At 41.4% G+C, this 25,824-nt stretch overlaps 1 protein-coding gene across 1 annotated transcript in view; it reads right to left on the bottom strand.

The window, feature by feature from the left end:
* The window catches only part of GLRX2 (glutaredoxin 2), a 161,126-nt gene that overhangs the window by 34,081 nt on the left and 101,221 nt on the right, over window positions 1-25,824 (bottom strand). Inside the window, exon 3 of the mRNA XM_044085323.1 lies at window positions 14,912-15,088. Within this exon, the coding sequence (XP_043941258.1) occupies window positions 14,912-15,088 (177 nt within the window). The remainder of the gene's footprint in view (window positions 1-14,911; window positions 15,089-25,824) is intronic.

Raw genomic sequence — 25,824 nt, forward strand, 5'->3', positions numbered from 1 at the left:
GCTGAGATCTGCCTCTTTGACACCGACACTGACACTGGAAAGGACCAATTTTTTGAAGGCCAGTTTCTGCTAAATCTAGGTGGTTGAACCTGTAAGAAATCTTTCACAGTTTGCATTGACTTTGCTTTATCCTCCATTTTCTTTAACACCTCTTCTGCCTTAACACCAAAGTATCATGCTGTAGCGGAGCATCCAATAATTTTACTTCAACATGGTCAGGTAAACTTTGTTCTTTCAACCAAGCATGTCTTCGAATAACTGAGCCTGTAACTGCGGCTCTGCAAGAAGCCTCTAATGAATCAAAACCACATTGCAGAGTATGCTTTCCCACTTGTTCAACTGCATGCAATAAATCCTGCATTTCTTTACTGTCAGGACTTTCTATATTTGTAACCATTTTCTGCTTTAACAATGACATGAGATACTGTTGATATTTAAGCATGTGAAACTGACAGTTTAAAGTTCTTCTAGCTAAAGTAGCAGAAGTGTAAACTTTTTCCCCCATCTGTCCAGAGCTCTGGAATCCCTATCTGAGGGGACAGCATTTTTGGCAGTGGAAGCTTTAACCCCTTTAGGACCCTGAGAAATTGTTTCTGGGTCTGCAGTGGGGTTTTTGTAAAGAAATTTGTGAGAGTCAGGGACCCTGTAGTACCTGTCTGGCTTTACTGGTGCAGGGGGTAAAGAATCTGAAGATAGACTGGATTCAGAAAAAAACATAATCTACAATATCAAGCACAGGGGGGATAGCCAGGGGCCTGTGCTGAGGCAATCAAAGGAAATCTCTAAGCCTTTTCTTGGATTCTGAGTAATCCTGGCTCTCCCAATGGAAATGCTCCCTCATGGTGTGCAGGGTTTCCCCAAAAGCGTAATCCTCAGGCGGTGAGGCTGAAGGAATGGACTCTTCAGCATCAGAGTCCTCATAGGGAGGGAGAGAATAGTCCTGGTCAGAAGAAGAATCAGAGGAAATGGAAACCTGATCAGAGGAATCATAATCAGTGTCTTGCCTAGGCCTTTTGTCAGGAAGGGGGATGGGAGCCCCTGATTAAAGTAATAAGGTCTTTGGCCATTTTAAGCATCTGTTTCTTTGGCATGGATGACTGCTCTGGAGAATGCTGCACTTGTTTCCTTGTCTTTAACGGTGTTTTTGACTTTGCCTTTGCTGCTGTAGTAGCTTTAATTGTAAGCTGTGAAGGTCTGAAAACACCCTCAGAAGCCGGTGCCTGCTCAGCGGCTCCGGACCCATCTGAGGGTATAGTTTCCATAGACCCAATACCTTGAGTTTCCACAGGCCTCAGTGTCTCCATGTGGCTGTCAGTTATGGCCTGTGGCTCTGAGGTAGCGGGTGTCAGGGGCTGCGAAAGCACCTCACTGAGAACCGGCGACTGGCCTAGAAGAGGCTTCGTCATCGGATTTGGACCTCGGATGCCTGTCTTTGTATTTTTTATACATTCCAGTCATCGGTTGTTCCGACGGCATTATATAATTAAATCTTCGTCCAAAATAATGTAAAGCAAAATCAAACCGACGTTTAATAGTGCGTTTATTGAATCTAGCACAAAACCGACAGCTAGTAACGTTGTGGTCAGGGCCTAGGCAAGGAATGCAGTAAGAGTGAAATTCCTTATGAGGTATTTGCTTCCCACAAGAAATACAATTATTAACTTTTACTGACATCGGTCTGGAGCAAGAAAAAGTTTCCCCAATAGGGTACTTAGCTTTATTGAAGACTTCGGTTCTGAAATTCAATTTTGAAAATCTCAGGAGTCGGCCGATTGGCACTTGCGAACTGCTTTTTCTTCGGGCACCGCACGGCAAGAAAGACTGAAGAAAATGGCGTCGGTTGCAACTTTTATACCCCTGGCGCACTGACGTCAGGGAAGAGGCGACAGCAACCGACGCTGTACCAAGACTTTGGAACTCGGGCCGACTGCGGGTCGCCTGCCAGCAGGATAACCCAAGTGTAATGACTGCAACAGTGAAACACGATGAACATCCAGTTATCTACCAAACTTGTTGGAAATACCAGCAACAATACTGTGATGCTGTATGCTGCAACTCAAAAGATTAAATGTGCTCTATCCCTGTTATCACTGATCCCTCTTTCAACATTTTGCCTATAACTACCTCTCAAAGACACTTAGTAACTGTGTTAGATCCTTCTCTCTATTTTACTGTTCATATAGAGACCCAGGTTAAGTACTAGGACAACTTAAGGCAGCATATGCAATATCCAGTCTCCTCACTCCAGAAACCAGGCCCTCCATTGTCATCAATGCGCTCTTTCCTAGGATCGAGTACGGACTACCTCTTATTGCAAAGTCAGCTGCTAATACCATATTATCACAAACCAACAAGAGTAAAATACTGTGTTTCATCAACCTAGGAAGCAATAAAGAACACCACTGCATTACAATAAAGAATGGTAAATAACTTACAGTTTCAGCAAGAAAATGAGGTACTGATTAACGGCTTACTTACAAGATCTTAACTTTAGGTAATGCCCACTATTAAAGAACAGACTCTTTAGTAAAGAGTGCAATTATAGTCTCAGAATACAGATGGCACACATTTAGCCGGACCCCCTTACAAATCAGTGACTACTGAGAAAGCCTTCCCTAAAAATGCACCTTCTAGTAGAACAAACTCCCAGCAAAAATAAGATAAGTCAACAAACTTACTAGCGTCACACTATAACTGAAATTTTATCTGATAAAATAGCATGCCTGTAAGTGCTTCAGAGCTGTGAGCTAGAAGGCACCTATACGTTATGGGACAGTTATGTACTGCAAAACTACTGGCATAACGCTAAATCATCTCTTATGCCAATGTAAATTACTGTGTAAATAGTTCTGTATTCTTTTATATGTTTAGTTGCATTGTCCGGCCTTTCTGATCCATGTCGTGACTGAAAAGGGTCCTTAGACCAGTTCACCCACCACTGAACAAATGTTAAATAAATAAATGTAAATACAACAGTTGCTTAAAGCATGTGATAATGGCAGGATAGCAGCAAGCTGACCAACAATGAGAGGGCTATAACCCTAAGAATGCAGATGGACACTGGCCTGTTGTGGAGGGGGGACTGTGTATCCGGACAGCAGTTGCTGAGGATTATATCTGAGAAGACCTCAATGTCTTCTTACAATGGAAGAATCCACATTAGTTTAAGAAGGAGAGCTATTGGACTGTTAATGGAAAGTAACTGTTGCCCTTATTTTCGTGGAGGCTTAGACTTTAGCTGGTATTGTGACCCAGAAAGGTGGTGTGTTTGTCTTCTTTTATCATCAGTTTGGAAAATTGCTTATTTGGTATGGTTTTTGTGATAAAGATAACGCACACCACTGCCGTCTCTTAATTTTGTAATAAAACTGTGCACTTAAAACTGTTGGACTTTCAAGCAGTATATACCTCAAATATATAAAAATCAGTGTGTACATGCATATGTATGAGTATCTACACACACACAGTACTGAATGGATTTTTTGTTTTCTATACAATTATTTTTTTTTACATCAGCAGCAAAACCCACCTGCTGCCATGATTCTGACTTTTATTATAAAAAACAATGTTGCTGTAAGTAGTGGACATTACCAATACTAGCCACATGTTTTGATGACTGTCCAGTGTCCTTGTCAATGTTAATTTAAAAAAAAAAGAACACAAGAGTAAAAAATATATTCCAGCTGCAGAGCAAATCAAGATTTTTTGGGGGAAATGTTTGGCTTTTCCACAGCTGAAATAGATTTTTCTCTCTCCCTATTTTTTTCCTTTTCTTTAAATAAATACTGATAGGACACTAGAGACAGAGATTAAAACATTAGCTACTCCAAGTGGTTCTCCTTGTTTATTAGGTATACCAAACTCACCTAGCCTGCTTTGGACTAGCTCCATCCATGTTCAGGGCAAATGAGGTGATCAAGGGATCCTAGTGCTTCAGTATGGCTGATGAGAGAGTGCTTTTCCTTTAAGGCCTAACATTTCTCTTGTGTGCCTACCTACTGCCCAAGGGGGTTGTGTTATGCTGTCTATGCCCATGTGTGCAACTCAATTATAGTGTTGTAAATCTGTAGATAACACACCCCATGCATTTCCAGTCTTCAACAGTGGTTAACTGTGAATGTGTGCCTGAACATTTGCATCTCCCCCATTTCTCCATGTATGATGGCCAAAGCAATGTAGGCCACTCAAAACACCTCCTCCACCTACCTTCTCCAGCACGCAGGTCCTCAGGATCACAGTCAGAGGTCCATCCCGCTGTGCCATGAAGATGGACTTAGAACAAAGTAATCCCCAGGTAATCCTCAAGTTGCTGTTTATAAAACTGATCCTATATTGCTGTTAGCAGTGTATAATGGAATTGTCCCAAATATGCAATTATCTGCTGTCTTATTATTATTAAAAACTTTGGAGAAAAAAAAACACCTCAACTGCTCACAGTACATCTGCGCCTCTTGCTGATCAAAACCCGATGATGAGAGATTGACAGAAGGTACTGACAACAAGAAGCAACTGACGGTTTGGCTTACACATGCTCTATCACTGTCTGGCAAGGAAAGAAAGGCAACTGCATACTAATTTAATAGTAAGCTGTTGACATACATACTGTTTTGTTCTAAAATTTGAAAATTCCTCACTGTAATTTGGTATGTCACACCACAAAGTTGCCAAACTTGGATTTCTATGAACACCAGTATATGATGTGTATCTATCTGTCATACCATGAAACACAGACGAACAATACGATATACCTTGCAGTGCAGCAAGAGATATTACTTTGTAGTTGTAACATTGCACAGAAAAATCATTATCTATGTTCCAACAAAAAAATAACAGTTTCTGTTCTATCAGATATACATATTAAATCTAGGTCCCATCTGCCTCTGCAGGTTATAACTCACGTGGCTGTTAAAGATTATACCAATATACCAAAGAAGCAAGGAAACGTATATGGTATGCTGGGCAAACCTCCCAAACGTCTGTATGTGTATCCCCCTGGTTCTGCCCAGAAAACCATCTTAGTTGGATCTACATGGTCAACAACAAAAAGAACACAAATAAATAAACAATTCTCTGAGGCTTTGTGACTGCAGAGTCAGGGTATATGACTGCTAGGATGAAGGGGGCATTCTCCAACATGGCATGTGCTGAAAAGTTTGCCCCACCAAAATTTAGAGTAAATATTATTTGCACTATGGAAAGTACAGTTTTGTACCTACCATAAATGTAGATGTTCGAAGATCCACATTGCTGCAGTCCTTATACTTGGGTAGTCCGCTGTCCTCGATCGGCCCGAATAGCAAAGTATTAGGCTGACGTCGTTCAAGGCGCATAAGACTGACATCAGGACGTCAGGGTACATATGCGCATGACCGACATCATATCCTCAGTCTTTTCTTGCCCCAGATGTCAGAAGACCCTAAACAGAAAGGTCAAAACCAAAAGACAACAAAAAACAACCAAACACCCGTGTACTAACTATATGTACAATATATACAATATTTACAATATGTACAACCCACACCACACAACCGCCTCTAACTACAGAGGGGAAGGAGGGAGGGTAAATTGGACTGCAGCAATGTGGATCTTCGAACATCTACATTTATGGTAGGTACAAAACTGTACTATGTTCTTCATCTCACATTGCTGCAGTCCTTACACTTGGGTAGAATCCCAAAGCAGAGAAAAGGGAGGATGGCACAACTATAAAGCAGTAGGAGCTGCCAAAATGCCCTGTAAAATTGCAGTGGCAAAACCAGCCCTCGATTTAGAGTAAAGTGGAAGGTGATAATGCTTAGAGAAAGTATGCACTGAACTCCAAGTAGCAGCTTCCAAAATATCCTTAGTTGCTACCCCCCTTAGAAAGGCTGTAGAAGTGGCAGTAGCCCTAGTGGAATGAGGCCTAATCCCAGCTGGAATCTCCTTACCATGATGGGAATAACAGAAAGCAATACACAACCCAATCCACTTAGAAATAGTTTGTTTTGACACAGGCTTGCCCTGAGAACTCAAAGCAAAAGAAACAAATAACTGCTGAGACTGCCTGAACCCTTTAGTTCTGCTCAAATAATATTGCAACTGCCTGTGTATATCCAAAGTGTGCAAAATCTTTTCCCCTTTATTTTGGGGGTTTGCATAAAAGGTAGGCAAATGAATAGTTTGGTTTAAAGCCACACTAGAAACCACTTTAGGCATAAAGGAAGGATTAGTATGCAAAGATACCCTATCCTTATGGAAAATTAAGAAAGGCTCAACTGCCATAAGGGCCTGTAATTCAGAAACCCTTCTCGCAGAGGTAATGGCTAACAAAAAAAGCAGTCTTCCATGATAAATATTTCAACTCAGCAGTAGCTGCAGGCTCAAAAGGTTGTAGAGTGAGTTTCTCCAACACAAAATTGAGATCCCAAGCAGGAGTAGGAGCTCTCCGTGGGGGTCTTATATTCTTTGCCCCTCTAAGGAATTGCTTAAACAAAGGATGAGAAAACAATGGTGGGTCACAGTCATAGTGAGCAGAAATTGCTGCAGCATGAATCTTAATAGAAGAGAAGGACAAACCTTTGTCCAGTAACTCAGTAAGATATTGAAGAGCCACACTTAAATTAGGCTTAGAAACATCAAATGCTTTTGCTGCACTCCAAAATAAAAATCTCTTCCATTTATCTGCGACACTTTCCTTGTACTAGGCCTTCTGGCCTCCAAAATAACATTCAATACTTGCTGTGGAAGCTGAGACCCTCCAGGGTTTAAAACAGAATATGCCAGGCTGTCAGGTGAAGAGAGTGAAGTTTGACATTGAGTAAATGACTGTTCTCCTGAGACAGCAGGTGTGGAATCAAGGTAAAGGCCATGGAGGCTCCTGCCAGACTTCTCAGTAGTGGGTACCAGTGCTGTCGAGGCCAATCTGGAGCTATTAAAATCATCTTTGGCTTGTCCTGTCTGACCTTCAGAAGTACCTTTGGGAGGAGAGGCAGAGGTGGAAAGGCATACACATGAAGATTGCTCCAATTGAATGAAAGAGCATCCACTTTCCAAGCTGTGGGATGAAAACTTTTGTGCAAAACTTTGGCAGCTGGTAGTTTAGTGGAGAAGCGAACAGATCTATGTCTGGAGTTCCCCATGACACTGTCAATTTCTGAAATACATGAGGATCCAATTTCCACTCGTGGGGATCCATAATTTGTCTGCTCAACACATCTGCTAAGGAGTTCTGTGCTCCCGGCAGAAACCTTGCCTGAAGATTTAGCTGTAAACTGAGAGCAGTCTCCCACAAAATCATTGCTTGTCTGCACAGAGGATAAGAATGTGTTCCCCTTGCTTGTTGATGTACCACATGACAGTTGTGTTGTCTGTTAGAATCAACACCTGCCCTGGAAGAAGTAAATCCTTGAAAGCTATTAATGCAAATTGGACTGCTAACATCTCCTTCAAGTTGATATGTAGATGTAGAAGTCTGGCAGGCCACGTGTCTTGTATCCACTTTCCATTTAGATGAGCTCCCCAAGCTTTGTCTGAGGCATCTGTCGTTAGAATCTGACTCGCCTCTGGCCGGGTCACAGAGAGTCCCTTGTTTAGGTGACATTCCTGAGCCCACCACAAAACTTCCTTTTGAATGCAAGGTATTATCTGAATGACAGTGTCCATATCTTGGCAGTGCTGTGTCCATACATTTTTGAGATACCACTGTAGCTTCCTCATATGCAGTTTGGCATTGGGAAGCACCAGAATACAAGATGCCATGAACCCCAAGGCTTGAAGGACTGTCCTTGCAGTCAGCCTGGACTGATGAGACAATTGATGGAAATAAAGAGAAAGATTCTGTTGTTTGTCCGGGGTCAAAAAGGCCATCTGGGCTGCTGTATTCAGTCTCACACCCAGAAAGCACATGTCCTGAGAGGGTACTAGACTGGACTTTATTTCGTTCACAGAATACCCCAGGCATCTTAGCACTGCTATCACATAGTGTAAATGATGAAGAAGTTCGTCCTTTCCTTGAGCCAGAATCAGGCAATCGTCCAAATAAGGATAGATCTGTATTCCTCTTAGCCTGAAGAAAGCTATCACTGGAGCCAGAACCTTCGTGAACACTCTGGGCACAGTAGATAAGCCAAAGGGCAATGCAGAGAACTGATAATGAGAAGTCCCAGCCAAAACGTAGATACTTCCTGCAACTTAGCCTGATAGGAACATGAAGGTAAGCCTCCTTGAGATCCAGAGTCACCATCCAGTGATCTTTGCCCAGCAGAGGTAAAAGCTGTTGTAACGTCAACATTTTGAACTTGGGAATGTCCAGATAAGTGTTGAGGATAGATAAATCCAAAATTGGTCTCCACGTGTTCCCCTTCTTTGGTACTAGGAACAGGCGAGAATAAAATCCTAGGCCCACTTCTGGCAGAGGGACCGGTTGTATGGCCCCTATTTGGAGCAGCAGAGAAATTTGTTTGTGAGCCTCTATTCTTTGCTGAGGAGGAACGTCCGGCATGCCTTTGAAAGGAGGCAAGGTATGGAAATAAAACCTGTAACCTTGGTGTATGATATCCAATACCCATTTGTCTTGGGTAATCAAACTCCAATTTTACCTGAAGAGTGCCAACCTTCCTCCCAAAGGTGCTGCCAGGCAAGAAGGATCTGGCAGCTGAAAAGGTAGGTCATTGGGCCTGTTTACGAAAGGACTGGCCCCTGCCCTCACCTGAAGATTGTGCAGGAGAACTCCTGTTCTAGGTCTGAAGGAGCTCTGAGCTCTGCCCCTACCACGTCTAGATCTACCCCTAGACTGAGAATCATAAGAAGGGTACGTCCACCCCTTAGCAGGCCAATTCCTACTAAACATCGGAGGCTGGACTTGCAAAAAATCTTTAACAGTCTGCATAGACTTAGCCTTGTCTTCCATTTTCTTCAAGACTGACTCCACAGGAGAACCAAACAACACATCAGACTGTAAAGGAGCATCCAAAATCCTTGTCTTAACATGTTCAGATAAATTCTGATCCCTCAGCCAGGCGTGCCTGCGAAGCACTGACCCAGTGGCAGCCACCCTAGACGAGGCTTGTATAGCATCAAAACCACATTGTAAAGAATGCTTACCCACCTGTTCAGAGACATGTACCAAATCTTGTAATTCCTTACACTCAATGCCTTCCGCCAGAGCATCTACCTTAGACTTCAGTTGAGAAAGAAGATAGTTTTGATATTTTAACATGTGAAACTGGCAATTCAAAGCCCTCATAGCTAAGGTGGAAGAAGTATAGACTTTCTTTCCCCATCTATCCAAAGCTCTGGCCTCTTTATCTGGAGGAACCGGATTTTTACAACAGAGGCCTTGACACCCTTAGGTCCCTGACTAACAGTTTCTGGGTCCGCCCTAGGACTCTTATAAAGATATTTATGAGCCTCAGGCACCCTATAATACCTATCCGGTTTAACAGGAGCAGGAGGCAAAGAATCAGGATTAAGTGAAGCCTCCGCAAACACATCTTCCACAACATCCAGAACAGGAGGTATAGCCAAAGGCCTATGCTGGGGTAAAAGCATAAATTCCCTAAGCCTTTTCCTGGAATCAGAGAAGTCCTGACCTTCCCACTTAAAATGCTCCCTCATGGAGTGAAGAGTTTCTGAAAAAGAAAAATCCTCTGGAGGAGAAGCAGAAGGAGTGGAATCATCTGCATCAGAATCAGAATAAGGATCATACTCCTGCAAGTCTTCAGTCAAGACTCTGAAACATCTGAAGCCTGCTCAAAACTCCCCAACTCTGGTTCCACCCTAGGCCTCTTATCTGGGGCAAAGAACCCCTAATCAAGGTAATTAAATCTTCTGCCATTTTAAGCATGTGCTTCTTGGGCACAGATCCTGAAGAACTAGGAGTAACACCAACAGAAGCTAAACCTGGCCTGCCTCTGGGAGAAGCCTTAGAAACAGAAGGAGAGGGCCTAACCACCCTAGGAAGGGAGGGGAGTACAGTAACCTGAGAAGCCCCTTCAGCCTGACCTGCCTCCTGAGAGGCCACATCCTGCAATAACAAGGTCTCCCCCTGGGCCTCCAGAGAAGCCTCCGGCGGAACCACCGGTTCCACTGACGCCTCTAAAGAACCGGCGTCCGCACGGACGACTCTTCTTGCCTGGGCTTAGCTGCCTTGTCTTTGCGCTTCTTGAAAGCGGCGCCGGAGCATCCGACGGCATGCTATAATTGCACCGCTTCCCAAAGACCAACCTGGCACAATCTAACCTTCGCTTAATAGTGCGCTTATTGAACCTAGCACAAAAGGGACACCCAACAACGCCGTGCTCAGGCCCCAAACAAGGAATACACAAAGTATGATAATCTCTATGCGGTATTTGTTTCCCACAAGAAATACAGTTATTCACTTTTTCTGACATCCGGTAAAGCACTGAGGCAAGAAAAACTAAAATATTCCCAACGGGTACTTAGCCAACTTTGACTCGGTCTGAAACTCCGAAAAATTTCAGAACGCCGAACGGCACTTGCAACGCTGCTTCTGCATCGGACCATGCGGCAAAAAAGACAGAGGATATGACGTCGGTCATGCGCATATGTACCCTGACGTCCTGATGTCAGTCTTATGCGCCTTGACCGACATCAGCCTAATACTTTGCTATTCGGGCCGATCGAGGACAGCGGACTACCCAAGTGTAAGGACTGCAGCAATGTGAGATGAAGAACATCTGTATGGTATGGATTGTGTAGTACAGTATTGCTTTTACAGTGGTTCTTTTTATTAATTTTTAGCAAACTATATTTGGAGAGGTTTCTTTTGACAAGTCTAGGTTTTTAAAGTTATAGTTCAACCCATGCCATCTTACTTCCATGGTCATTTTTTTTCAAATAGTTTAGGCTAATTATTTTACTAATATAGTACCTCTTGTAAGAAAACAGTTCACAGTTAACTAATTCGAAGATGGGGAAGTTGTTTTAATTTAAAATAATTTTTACTAGTAAACAATATGGGAAAACAGATTTCTCTGCACTCAGTGTAACAGCACTGCTGCTCGGTATGACATAAATCAACATCTGCAGTAAACAGGCTATCCATTAGGAAGGGACAGAATAACTCTCCCTGGTACCTACACAGTTTCCAGCTGGGCCCCGTTAGGTATCTAGCTCACTTATGATATGTGAACATAGAACTAAATACTGCACATCTGGCCCATCGTATAACCTTTGCATTCTGGATTCATTTAACAAATGAAACCAAAGTCAAATCACACATAGATGTGGTACAACACAGCAAAGTAGAGAAATGTATTACCCTGGGTCTTTCAGTAATTATTCATCAGTTGTTCCTTTGCAGTAAGTTTCAAGACAGTGACCCCTACCACTATCATACATTCATAGGTGATTACTAGGCTAATGACCTCAGAGGGCCTTTTTAAGGCTAGCCATGTCTTTCAAAGGTGAAAATCAAGCCCTGTCACTTGTGTCTGTAAGGTAGACACCTTAAAAAATTATGCCAACCCCCAACTATATCTCTGTCTTACTTGAAGATATGTATCCTTACTGAAGAAATAAGAGTTTAGGATTAAACAGTTATTTGCTAAACTTTATACATCAAATAAAATGGCTCTAAGCTGATCATGTGAATGACATTTGTTCAAATCCCATTTTGAAATAAACGAAAATGTAACAGCATCTGAATATTGCATTTATTATGTTTTAAAAGCATTCCAAACTCCAACAACAAATCAATAGGGTGGAACCAATGTCTCCTTCCCAAATTATTTTAACTCATTCTGAGATTGCTATACCTTGTGGGCAAGGAATGTATCCATAACTCTCTACCTGGAAACATCAAAAATCTGGACAAAGGCCCATAAAAAGTAGGTACAACTGGCCAAAAATTGGGATGCTGATTAGCATAAAAGTTGCATACATAATCATGTAACCCCACCCACTCCAGTGGAATTATGGGATACCAACATGAAGACTGTAGTCACTAAATAATGACAGGCATGAATTTCAGACTTCAAATCCCTCAAAAAATACATAATAATGCAAAACCTGTTATTTTGGCAACTATCTGAGTTTACAGGAGCAATATTTAAAATCTGTCCCAATGTTTGGGCCTTTGTCCCACCATTATTTTTGGCTTTGTCCATATTTCTTGCTCTGACAGATTGAGAGGTATGCATGGGGCATTTTCCTAATGAATATGTGACTTTTTCCAGATGTAAAGGATATTTATTCTATTTTTAAAATGTACTTATTAAGTTTGTTAACGAGGGTATTTGAATGATACCAAATGGACCATTTCTGCCACAGCCAGGAAAATACAAGGTTTAAGGACATGAAATGGCACAAATATCATCGCTATACAATAGCATTTAATTAAAGAAGTAATAAATAATGACACTTATTACATGCAAATGGGCACAATTTCTTTGCTTATAATTTTAAGAAACTGCTCTAGGCATATTGATGTCTGCAAAGAAAACACAAAACTTAAAGTTGTAAAACAAGTTGCCTATTACCAATACTGAGCGCAGCAGTCACAGTCGATTAGCCTACTCATGAAGCTCTGACAGATGCTGATCAGCCCACCAACCTTATGCACTGGTTAAAACAATGGCTATTCTAGGATTTTAGTACAGCTCCAAGAAATAGCCAAAATCAATGAGTATTACCAATGTGGTAAACCCAAGACGTTTTAAACAACCATATAAAATAAAGGAAGATAACAAGGTCCCACAACGAAGCTGCACTTTTAGCAAAGCATAAAATAAACAATGGAAGAACAGAAAACAGCCTAAGATTAAAACACTGAAACTGCATTTTTAAATGCATAAAACAACATGAGACTGCCATCAGATAAGAAGCCTCATCCCCTAAATCAGAATCAGTCTATTATTCTCACTTTTCTGACTGCAATAAGGATTGTATTAAAATATCATCTGTACAGAAAGTGTAAACTGTCATGTTATAACTTTTATATGGTATTTCCATGGGATAAAAAATATGAAGTGTATTCCTCCCTTAATAATAATTTCAGAAGTGGCTAATTTTCAATTTCTGTTGCAAAACATGAAACGGCATTGTTTCATCTACTACAATGAGGAGAGAATATGTAAAGAGAGAGAGAAGATGACAAAAGGCATCTAGGTACCCTAAATGTAGAATGTGTGCTCCTGTCACCCCAGTGCACCTGTGATGCTGGCTCTCTGCCAAGAGATGGGAGAAGCGACAAAGGTTCACAGCACGCAGGTGGTGGTGGTGCAGCTTTCCTGCTCTCCAGGCATAAAGAGGGAACCAAACAAACAATGAAATAATAACAACATTATGTTCCAATGTCAGCTCCCAGAAACACAGTGCAAATGAGCTGCACCATGTTCACGGAAAGCGTGCAGATGTGGCAACTAGCAGAATACAAAATAAATAAGGACAACATCAGCAATCATACTTGGAGCAACAGCTCTTCCTGTGTTAAGACTAGCACAGGGCTTCCATGTTAATCTGCGACTTGCACCTTGTAAAAAATCAGTCACCTGCTATTACAGAATGCATTCATTTTCTTTGTACTTGCATATCTTCTTAACTTCTTTTCTGGTGGTGACTTTCTGAGCAGGCCACTTCCCCTCCGCTCACTGTAATTGTATTTTGCTCCCCGACCCCCACTTTACAAAGATGTTTCACTAGATCCTTTGAAAAACAGACAAGCGATGGTAGTATCTCTTTTCCCTGTTGCTGCAGACACTTCCCATCTGTGTGTTGTCATTTCCCTCGTAGTGCCATCAATGGCAGTTACAGTATAGTACAGTACAGTTTTCAGACCAGCTCTTGTCCTCTCCTAGTCACAGCAGCCTCCTTGTTCCCTACAACAACAATGCAACTACTTTGCACTTGCACACAGAGCCATTGGTCATTTCCAAGTTGCTCCTGCTGCAGCCTTCCACAGTTGGCACCCGGGCGGTGCACAAAGGATAATCTCACTCTCTACAAGTTCAGAGTCGAATTTCGGTGTGTTGACACGGCATCCTCAATTAGCTGCCGCAAGTCCTAGGTGGGCATGCTGCGGCCATAAACAGCTTTTTTTTTTTTTTAAAGCACTCTCTTACAGGCAGTCAGGGGTCAGGCACAGTATCACGATGCTGATTCACACACTCACCTGCACGTTGATGACGTTGCAGGATACACTAGCAATGAGCGGTGATGTCAGCATTACCAGAAAAATTGTAAATAGATTTTAAAAAAATTGTGATTTGAAGGGGCTACTCAGGAATTCATGGCACCCCCATTATTGTAGCCTCAAAACCAGGAGATTCCGAAAAATTCAGTATGGGTGAGAGGTATGAATGTATCCCTCCTCAGAGACCTCCATTTAAAAAAAAAAGCATAGTTCATTCAGATATGCAAAAGTGTACTTGGTCCTTACTCGGATGTCCACTGAAAAAGTAAAACCTTTCTTGAAGCTGTTTTTCTCCAGCTGAAAAGGCATGCAGCTTCAAAAATAAAAATTGCCACATTCAAAAGCAAACCTGCTTGAATCAAAGTAACTTTATTTGTGTTAATTTTGTAAACTATCTGAAACTGCATGTACGTAAAAAATACACCACTTTAAAAGATACACCTATCTGAAACAAAAACTTTATCTCCACTTCTACATCTTAATGAGAAACACTTCAAGCAGACATGACTTCTGTATTCTGTTCATATTACTATAATATGTCAGCATATCAAACAATTAGTTTCGACAATTAAAATAAACTATCAGTCCCAGTTCCTGAAAGAAGGCAGTCTTTTAGAGGTAAACTTGCAGTATACCTTACTACAAACAACTACTCATTTAAGAGAACAGGTTTCTACTTAAGATGCAGTGAGTACAGTAACGGATTCTAAGATCAGTTGTTAACAATAATAATAATAATGCAGAACGTGTAGAAGATGTACCAGAAAAGGCTACACTTACCGTATGTGCTCCAGTCATTTCTCCCAACACAGTCTGTAGCTGCCTGCCGTTTTCATGCTGATCCAATTCTAGCACTTTGTAGTTGGTACCAATCTCATGGAACAGGTTCTTTGCAGTTACGCAATAAGGGCAACTGGTCTTTGAGAAGATCACAACGCAGTTCTGAGAAACGATGTCCTACAAATTAATCAGTAACACTCAGTTACTTTAGACTTGTGTTTGAATACAGTATATAATAATGTGTAATTGCTATTCATCCATAATTTATAAATGCAAATCTTTGCCTGATAGAAATAAAGCACAGTTTAAGTAAGGTATTTAACAGTACAGTATATTTTTGAGGGGAAAAAAAACAGTGCATCTTTAAAGACAGTTCTTTACAACAGTGAATAAAACCATGTACGTATAGTCACCTTCCCTTTCCCATGGTATGGCTGTATTTTTTCAGCTAACCTGTAAAGATACTGAAGCAGGTCGTCTGACACTGCCTATATAACCAGAACTATCATGCACTACTTTTTTAATAGCCTGGATGTCCCAAAAGGGTGTATGCTTTTGGAACAGTAATACACAGTGCTGAGCTAAACAAAATAAAAATGCAAGAAACACTTTGTAAAAAAACAAAACAATGGAAACTAACTGTATACATTAAAAGAAATACTTGCTGAGATGTACATACTTTAAGATATAATGAAGCCCAGCTTTTATTCACGAAGCAAGTTCCACGCTATCCTTCTACTATCTGTTAAGAGGCAAGATGAAGCAACTACAAACAGTCCCTAAAATAAACTAAAAATTATGCAGAGCCTCCTATAATCAACAATACACACACATGGCATAGCTAGCTTTTATCAGAATTAATTGTCCAAAGGTTCTTGTCATGTTCTCTCTCTGCTGCCAGGCAGATGCAACTGTTAGGTGTTATTTTATTTTATTTTCTATTTGATAAATGAAGTGGACTGGTTCAAAGACCCTCTTCAGCCATGATGCTGATCTAGATGGGCAAACACAGGGGCAGAGTCTGGAACAGTGCTTGATCTGGCAAAGTGTGCACAGCTTGCTGCTTATGGTGGTGAAGAAATTCAAACCGAAGGCTCAGTAGTGTTTTTGTGTTACTCTGCTGGGAACAGCTATGACTTACAGTTTTATGTAGTCAAGAGATGTGCAGTCATTATTAGGCCTCAAAGACAGTTTGAAAATAGGACTGCCTTCATTTAATAAATAAATCCACCATGTAAGCATGAATGATAACAGCTCAAATTTCACCCAAACCATTTTTTCTGACTATGCTGATATTTATGAAGACAAACTAGGCAAACTCCCAGTTGTGTACTCAATGAAGTTAGGCGACGAGGTAAACCCATTTGTCAGACCAGCACAGAAAGTACCAGTAGCTATGCAGAATAGACTCAAAGCTGAGCTAGACAAAATGGTGCAACCAGGAGTAATTTGTCCAGTAGAAGAACCAAATGAATGGGTATATTTCATGGTAGTAGCTCATAAGAAAAGCTCAGATCTCAGATGATATTAGAATATGTACTGATCCAAGAGATTTGAACAAAGCACTGAAACAACCTTATCATCCAATGCGTACATTTGAAGAAGTTGCTGCCCTTATGCCAAATGCCACTGTTTTTTTTTCTGTCTTAGATGCAAAAAGTTCATTTTGTAAAATTTTGCTTGAAAATCTTCAATGCTAACCACTTTCAGTATACCATTTGGTAGGTTTTGAGAATGCCATTTGGAATAAATTCTGCCAGGGAAGTCTTTCAACATGCGATGGAGCAAATTTTTTCTGGCTATCCATGTGCTGTAATAGTAGATGATATTTTTGTAGGAGGCAATGGTGAACTCGAATATGACAGAAACCTCAGGAAATGTGTGGAATGTGCTCATGAAGTTAATCTTAAGCTGAATCCTCAGAAATGTAAATTCAAGTTAAAAGAAGTTACTTATGTGGGTCATTTGTTTACCAATTCAGGCTTACGACCAGATCCTTCTAAGCAAACTGCAATTCTTGAGATGCCAGCTTCAGATAGTGTCCAAGCTTTGCAATGTTTTCTTGGCATGGCCGACTATTTGGGCAAGTTCATTCCAGATCTAAGTGGACTTTCAGCACCATTAACAGAGCTGACATGCAAAGATGTAACCTGGTCCTAGTCAGAACACCACCAAAGAGCAATCGACGTCCTGAAACAGAAAATTGCCAGTCCACCCACCTTAAGATACTATGATGTTCACAAACCAGTCACTCTTTCATGTGATGCTTCAAAGTTTGGTCTTGGTGCAGTCATTTTTCAAGAGGGTAAACCAGTAGCCTATGCATCCAGAACTCTTACCCAAACTGAGATGCAATATGCTCAAACAGAGAAACAGCTTTTGGCAATTGTGTATGCATGGTAGAAGGTCCATGATTATATTTATGGCTGACCTATTCAAAAAGAAACTGACCACAAACCATTGGTCATTATTTTGAAAAAGCCAATGCACATAACACCTGCGAGATTACAACGTATGATGCTCAAACTGCAAAAGTACAATTTCAACCTTGTTTACACAAAAGGCAAACTTCTTTATTTTGCTGATACTTTATCCAGATCACCCAGATAAACCACTGAACAGCATGAAAATGAGAAACCTGATTTTGAAGTCATGGAAGTGAGAAATATTTCTTCCACACATCTTGATGAGCTTACAACTCATACAGATTCAGATCCAGTTCTCCAGAAGCCCAACCACTTTAACAGCAAGCATGGCCGTCAAAGCAATCTTGTTTACCACAAGATTTGCAGCAGTATTTTCCTTAAAGATACGAGATTTTGACTGACGATGGTATCATGAAAAGTCCAAAAGTGATTGTTCCAAAATTCTTGCAATGAGAGTACATTCAAATCTTGCACTGTGGCTACCCAGGAACTGATTCTACCAAAATAAAAACGAGAGGACTAGTATTTTGGCCATCTATGTAAAAATATATTGAGAAGGAACTTTCTTCTTGTTCTGTTTGTAATGGTACCAAACCGCATCAATAAAAAGAAACACTTCAATTAAGCCAGATTCCTGAACTACCTTGGCTGACAGTACATATACATGTTTTCGAATGGAATGGTCAGCATTACTTGGTGTTAGTAGATTCTTATTCAGATTGGTTTGAGATTGACCAACTTCCTAACCCTAACTTCTAGTACTGTTATTACGAAGTTGGAGACACATTTGTCCATGGTAGTCCACACAAAGTCATTTCTGACAATGGTGCACAGCTTACAAGTCAACAGTTCAAAAGATTTGCTGAAACGTGGGACTTTGTGGGTATTCAGGACTACTAGTAAAATGAACAATCAAATGGCTTTAGTGAACGTGCAGTTCAAAGTGCAAAACAGCTGTTAGAGAAATCCAAACAAGACAATACTGATGTTTTTCTAAACTTGCTTACTCTCAGAAACATTCCTCACGATAATTTACTTGGTTGACCTGGTCACAGACTGATGTTGAGACAAACCAGAACCACACTACCAATCAATAAGAATTTGTTGGCTTCATGTGCTAAAAACAACAAAGCAGTAAAAGCTCAACTCTTCAAAAAGCATTTGTCCTAAAAGTCCTATTACGGCAAAACCAGCAAACCTCTGAATCCATTAAAAGAAGGAGAGAGACAGTGAGGATGCAGAGAGCAAATGGATTTGATTGGATTGTGAAACATTTGTGTGAAGAACCGAGATCATACATCGTTGAATCCCAATAGATCGAATTTAGGCGGAACTGGAAACATTTACTACCGGTGTCTGAGCCAGTGTTACAGCACCTTGCCTGTAATAGAGACTAATTCTTAGAGAGATTTGTCCAATGTTCCTGTTCCAGAGGACATTTCATCATCTGTTCTTGTTCCTGAAAGTATCCCTGAAAATCCTGAAGCAGAACATTCCCCAGTGACTATCCCTGTTGCTAAACTCAGTTGTGATTATTACATTACAAGGTCTGGTCGTATCTCTAGACCGAATCCTAGATACATGGCAACCTGGACATAGGTTCATAGGCGTGCACTAGGCTAATGGCCCTAGGGCCTTTACAAGCCTAGCCATAGGATTGCCTTGCCATCATGCCACCCAATCTTAGTTCCCAGTGCATCTGTCGAGTAGAGCCCCTGGAGTTATCCCCAGGGTGAATTTTCTATTTCCTATTCACTCATCAAGATTTCTCTTGAAGAGGGTCAGCGAGGTGCTCTGCTTGACATGTATGGGAAGTCTATTCCATAGCATACGCAGTCTCTGGTTTATGAACCTGTCCCTCCAGCACATTCTTTTGATTGTGGTAATGTAGTTGAGGCCTCTTGAGTGTGTGGTGCGGAGGGATTGGGATTTCTTTAGATGTAGCATTTCTAATAGAACTGGGTCAGACATGGCTTTGTGAGTCAAGCAGAGATTGCCTCTAAGTAGGCGAAATGAGACAGAGAATACTTGTAATTTTTTGAGTCTGTCCATATAAGACAAGTGTTTAAAGCCTAAGATCCTCTTTGTGAGGTACTTTTGCGGTCTCTCCAGTTGCTGCGTATTGTACTCTATGACTGACCTAATGAGGGAAGAGCAGAGAGAGACAATTACCACTTTCTACCTGGATGCAAAACCCTTAGTAATGAGATGTACCACAAAGAAGGACTTTCTGACCACAGTGGCAATGTGGTGATCAAAAGAGAAGTTCTGACAACCTGTGTTCCCAGATCTCTTATAATGCCTTCTGTGTTCAGTGGACTACCATCAATGTGTTAATACATGGGAACTGGGTTTTTGCCAAAGGGGATGAGGACATATTTTTTGGCACTGAGCTTAAGGCCATGGTTCTAAGACCAGTTGTTGGTCTCCGTGAGGCCATTGTGTAGGATGTCAACATCACTTGGGGAGTTAATAATAGCTCCCAACTTGCAATCGTCTACGAACTTTATCAGCCTGCGAACTTTGTCAGTCAGAGTCCCTTCTTGTTGGCCTGGACTTCAGAGAAGTAGATACCAAACAGGAGAGGACCCAGGACCGAACCCTGTGGGACTCCACTCTTGACTAGTCGGCAGTCTGACTTGGAGTCAGCTACTTTCACACTGTGGGTTCTATCTATGAGCCAGTTTGCAGCGCACCCAGTGATAAAGGGGTTGATGCCTAGCTTAGTGAGTTTTTCTATGATTCCTGACTGGGGAATGGTATCAAAGACCTAGTCCAGATCAAGGTAGGCTGTATGAACCACCTTGCCTTCATCCACAGCTCTGGTGACTGACGCAAATAAGTCGAAAAAGTTGAGCAGGCATGACGTACCTTTCACAAAACCAAACTGTGTGGGATCCAGAGTCTGGAGATTCCCTATATCCTTGTTTACTAGGTCCATGATGATGTGTTCCACAGCTTCGCATATCAGACTCGTCAGGCTAATGGGACAATAGTTCCCAGGGTCTGTAGTCGCTCTTACTTTGTGGAGAGGGATGACTGTAGCAGTGCGCCATTCAATAGGGACAAAGCCTAAGGTGAAGCTGTGACTGAACAGGGCACACAACTGAGGTGCCAGTTCACTCTGTAGTCCATGTTGAACATAGCCAGGGATATTGTCAGGTCCCATAGAAGCTGCATTCTTGGTCTTGGACAGTGCTGTTTTCATCTGTGCAGCAGTAATACTGGGTGCCTGGCAATCTACTGGTATTGTGACTGGTCCTTTGGTGGGGTAAAGTTGGCACCGAATCTGTTGGCCAGTACACTGGCAATATCTGTTGGCTCGGTATAGGAGGTACCATTGTGCAGCAGCTCAAAGCAAATCTGGGTACTGCCATGGAGATTCTTTACATAACTATAGAAGGCCTTGTGGTTGTCTTTACTATCTGGTGCAATTCTGTTTTCATAGCTAGCTTTAGAGGATTTGATGAGGGATCCCAAACTTTTTGTTGAGGCTGATAAGGGAGTTTTTCCAGACTTGGGACTTCACTTTATTCCACATCAGTTCCCTGCTTCTGTTGTAGAGTTTGTTTATGGCAGGGAACCACCAGATTGGCTTCTTTTTTTTTTTTGGAGGAGTGCGTCTTGGTTCTATTGGGTATGGCAAGATCCATCCATTTATGTACGTGTTCGTACAGTGCAATGGTATATGGTTCGGTGGTCATGCAACTATTCTCCATTTGCATGGGTGCCATGAAGTTAGCTACCTCTGTTTTTAGGAGCCCAAGGTTAGCTTTCGAGAAGTTTTTCATGGTGGTTACCTTTGCGGGGGTGGGAAGGATGTGGATTTCCAAGGTGATTAGTTTGTGGTGGGATCTAACCAGGGAGGAGCTGACTATTGGTGTAGAGCAACGTTCAGCCATGTTAGTAATGACCAGGTCAGAGGAGTTGCTACCTCTAGTGGGGGTAAGAACGAGCTGGTCCAGGGCATTGGAATTAATGAATTCCAAGAAATGTTTGGGCAACTGTATTGGTACATGAGTAGTTTGCCCAGTTAATAGAGGGGTAGTTGAAGTCACCCAGCATGAGAGTGTTAGGTTGGACCCTAAAATTCTCCAGGGTACTTAGGAACGTGGAGTGTGAGTCTTGGGTCATGGTTGGGGACCTATAGCAGGCTACAACCTGAATCTCTGCTTTACCCAATGTTAGCTGAACCTGAAGTATCTGTGATGCATTATGTTGGGCTACCAGTCTGGAGGTGTGTGTATCCTTTATGAATATGGAAACACCACCGCATTTGGAGCTTCAGTCCAAGTTCTGGGGCCGAAAGGTGTGGAATGAGTTATAGCCTGGTAGTGCAGGGGTGCTTTCTGCCTCCTTGAACCAGGTCTCTGTTACAGCACAAATGTCTGTATTCTCCATTTTAAGGTGTGCTTCGAGCGAGTGCATTTTGAGATTTAGACTTCTAACATTGAGCAGCATGACCCTCAGATTGCATTTGTTTGTAGCTGTTACAGTGGTAATTTGGTCTTTGAAACACCGCCTAAAAAAGGCACTATAGGGGTGACAAGAGCCTTGGCCAGTATCCGGAAGCCCAGGGGTGACAGATGCTGGCAATCTCTGGCAAAACATCGAGGTCTGTCAATCATGTCATCCCAGGCATACAGATGCTGGATCCCCTTAGAATGACACCAGAAACTTAGCCAATTGTTGAAATCAATTATTTTCTGCTTGTACTGTGGTATCATTCTGGGTGATGGTAGGATGCTGCTCAGGGCTAGGGTCATACCCGCCTGGGCTACATAATCCGAGAGCTCCTCCATGTCTCTTTTCATGTAGTCCAGGGAGGTATGCCTCAGGTCATTCACACCCACATGTACAATGACAGAGTCATATTTGTACCTGTTGTTGAGGGACCTGAGTGCGTGCATTAAGTGGTGGATCCTGGCACCTGACAGGCAGCTGACTGTTACTTTCTCCTTATTCAACCTAGTGAGTGGGACGTCAGTGTGCCTCACTATCGAGTCACCAATGACTAATGGGTTGGGCATGATGTTTTGCCTTAGGGGCTTTGGTTGAGTGGCACACTGTTTAGGAGAGTTATGTGTCTCGTGATTACATTTTTATTGAGAGCATCCATGAAGGTGGGTGTGTGGTTTGTGTTTTTATGTGAAGGCAGTGCTGGTGTGTGTTCCGGAGGGCTACATGTTGCATGTGGTGTGGTGCAAGTGTTGACTTTCTCCTCTTCACCAGCTATTCCGGTCTTGGCTGGAGAGTGCGTGGCTTCCAATTTGGATATATAAGTGCATCTCTCTCACCAAGTCTGAGTGTTGGGAGGTAAGAGCAGAGGGTTTTCAGTGTACACTAGGCAGTTGCTACACTGCCTCAGGATGCCCAAGTTCACCAGGTTACTAGGAGAAAGCACAGGGAACTGACCTTTAGACATGCCTGGAGGGGTGGGCATTAATAATAAGTACTTGAGTGGTTTCCTTGTAGAATGTTTAGTGCTGGTAGCACTTTTGTGTGCTACAATAATTGCTACAAGAAGTCTGGTAAAGTGCTAGACTAATAAGCTAGTAAAAGTGCAGGAGAGGAGAAAACGAGCAGATCTAAGGGAAAAATTGAAGAGCAGACTTTGGCACCACTCAGAAGCTTACAAACAGTCCTGGATACAGCAAGTCTGTATCTGGACTAGACTAGTTACAGGAAAGGTGGGGAATAAGAGCAAACGTGGGCTTTTAAACCAGAAAGTTGAAAGAGATGGCAAAACTGCCCAAACAGTCAATAAACTACAATTTCTGGGCCATAAGCCAATCATGTTGTGGTAGATAGGCTACCTAGTGCTTACCACTCCCACTGATAAGCTAGAAGGCTTCCCACGATACAGAAAGGCTTGGGGGGCTCAGAAGCTTACAAACGGTCTTGGATACAGCAAATCTGTATCTGGACGAGACCAGTTACAGGAGAAGTGGGAAACAAGCTCAAATGCGGGCTTTTAAACCAGAAAAGTTGAAAGAGATGGAAAAACTGCCCAAACGGCCAATAACTACAATGTCTGGGCCAGAAACCACTCCTCTTGTGGTAGATAGGCTACTTAGTGCTTCCCATTCCCTCTGATAAGTTAGAAAGCTTTCCTCCAACACAGAAAGGCTTGGGGGGCTCAGAAGCTTACAAACAGTCCTGGATACAGCAAATTTGTGTCTGGACTAGACTAGTTACAGGAAAGGCAGGAAACAAGCTTAGATTTTTTTTTACAGAAAAGTGGCTAAAACATCACTAAAAACAATTCAAGCACACTTGAGTGTGTAGAAATATTAGAGCAAATACAGTTTAAATAAATGCAATTTATTCAAACTGTATTCTGAACTGAATTGAATTACTGTTTTATTCAACTCTGAAAAGTTAAAAAGTGCCCAAAAATATATTTAATCAGCTGAGAAGCACACACAGTCAGAAATTAAGGAGATTCTAGCAAAAAACATTTTTTTTTTAGTGAAGTGGAAAGGGAGAAAGCAGGAACAGAAGATAATTCAAGGTTAAGAACCTAAGTGGGTTGGCCTTCTCAAAAGTTCTTTCTGTATTAGGTAGAATGAGCTAATGACACTAGACTAGGAGGAGTGTCCCAGATCTAATTTACAGCATGGGGGGGGGGGGGCAACTGCAAAGCCACCAAGTATAAGAACAAGACACTATTAAAAACTATTACAGCTACTAGCTCTAGCCACTAAATTAAAGTTTTAAACAGAGAGAGGAGGAAAGACACTCTAGAGAATGCTTTTAAATGCAAAAAAATCAGTTATATGATACCTAACTAGAACACAGAAGCCTCACAAAAAATGCACACATAGTGCACTCACAAACAGAAAATACAACTCTCTGTATGAAAAAGCAGTTTACAGTTAAGTAATTCAGTAAAAATACAATTACAACAATGAAAAATACATTTAAACAGTACAAAACAGTACACAAATGCAGTGAAACAGTAAAAAAAGTTTTATAACAGTGCAACATGTAGTAGATTACCTGTATAGCACAATTATAAGCATTAAAGAAGTACAATTCAATGAAATAAATTTAAGAAATAACTTGTTCTGCTCTTGGAATCTTAAGGAATTTCTGCTTTGTCCCAGTGATGAATCACCATTCCACATGACTGTTCTTGTTTATATATATATATATATATATATATATATATATATATATATATGTGTGTGTGTGTGTGTGTGTGTGTGTGTCTGTATAATTTGCATGGCTATTCAACTGTAATTTTTCATTAAATTAAAGAATAGTTAAAGAGGGAGTATGCAGATCAGAGTGTGCGTTGTATCTTTAAGAAACATTCCAGTCTATGGGCACGTGCATATAATTACTGAGCACGTGCAAGCAAGAGTGCCACTTTGAGTGAGCAGCCGGAGGGAAAGCATGTATGTGTGTAGCAGTCAGTCAGTTTGTTTAAGTTTAATGTTCCAGTCCTCCATCCAGATATGTTTGTGTACAATAAACTACTTAAATGAACAGCTAAGCCTCATTGTCTTATCTGAATACACAAGACGAGTGACAGATAGTAAATCTGTTAGCCTTTGTTGTAAAACATTTACATGCAGAGGCATTACAGAGTTGTTCTGAAAGAGATATTTTGAAGTCTTTGAGTGTTGCTTTACTTCTTAAATAATTAGGGAGATTATTACACATAGCAGGCCATTGTTTAGAAAAGGCGCTTTCAGATAGAACTGTTTTAAAAGATGGTCTGCTCAATGGCGTGTTTGGGTTGGGAGTTACTTAGGAAGTAGGATGGTTCCCTGCTGGGGAGAAGTGATTTTAGTGGGGGTGGGTGGTGGGGTGGTGGAACAATATCCTGCATGTAATATTTTAAATATAAATGAGCTAACTTAATACATGGATCTTGCGGTCACTGGGAGCTACTTTAGTTTCTGTAAGAGAAGGCAATGGTAAGTGTGAGAGTCTAAAAAAAAAAGCGAATCTACAGATTTTGTTTTCGGTGGTCTGTAATCTCTTTGTGTTGCAAGGCAAATGGAGGGTCAGGAGAGGTAGACCACATTCCAGCTTAGGGAGAAGGATATTTTTATCCAGGGAAAATCTAATTATAGGAAAAAGAAGGTGGGAAATTCTACAGGAGTGTAGTTGTGGTGCTTAAAGCATTTCTGAATGGGTAAGACCCAAGTACTTGTTTTCAGTTACTGTGGGTACGATGTTAGCCTGGTTGTCTGATAACTGTCATTGTTGGTAAGTGAGGAAGTTTGTGAGGAGATAAGAATATCATGACATCTTTTTTTAATGGATTATCAATAGCTTGTTAAAAGAGGCCCAATGGCATAGATTAGATGAGAGTTGCAGCTGACATTGCAGTTTGAAAGGGCATTTATTAGTCTGAAGTAGTAGAATGTCACTGGAATATAAAAGAATGTTTACATAGATAATATGACCAGGTAGGTCATAAATGAATAAGAAGAATAAGGAGCGTAGGACTGAACCTTGAGGCACCCCTAC

The sequence above is a fragment of the Protopterus annectens genome, chromosome 10.part0 (assembly GCF_019279795.1).
Source record: "Protopterus annectens isolate FY-2018-M chromosome 10.part0, PAN1.0, whole genome shotgun sequence".
Classification (NCBI taxonomy): domain Eukaryota; kingdom Metazoa; phylum Chordata; order Ceratodontiformes; family Protopteridae; genus Protopterus; species Protopterus annectens.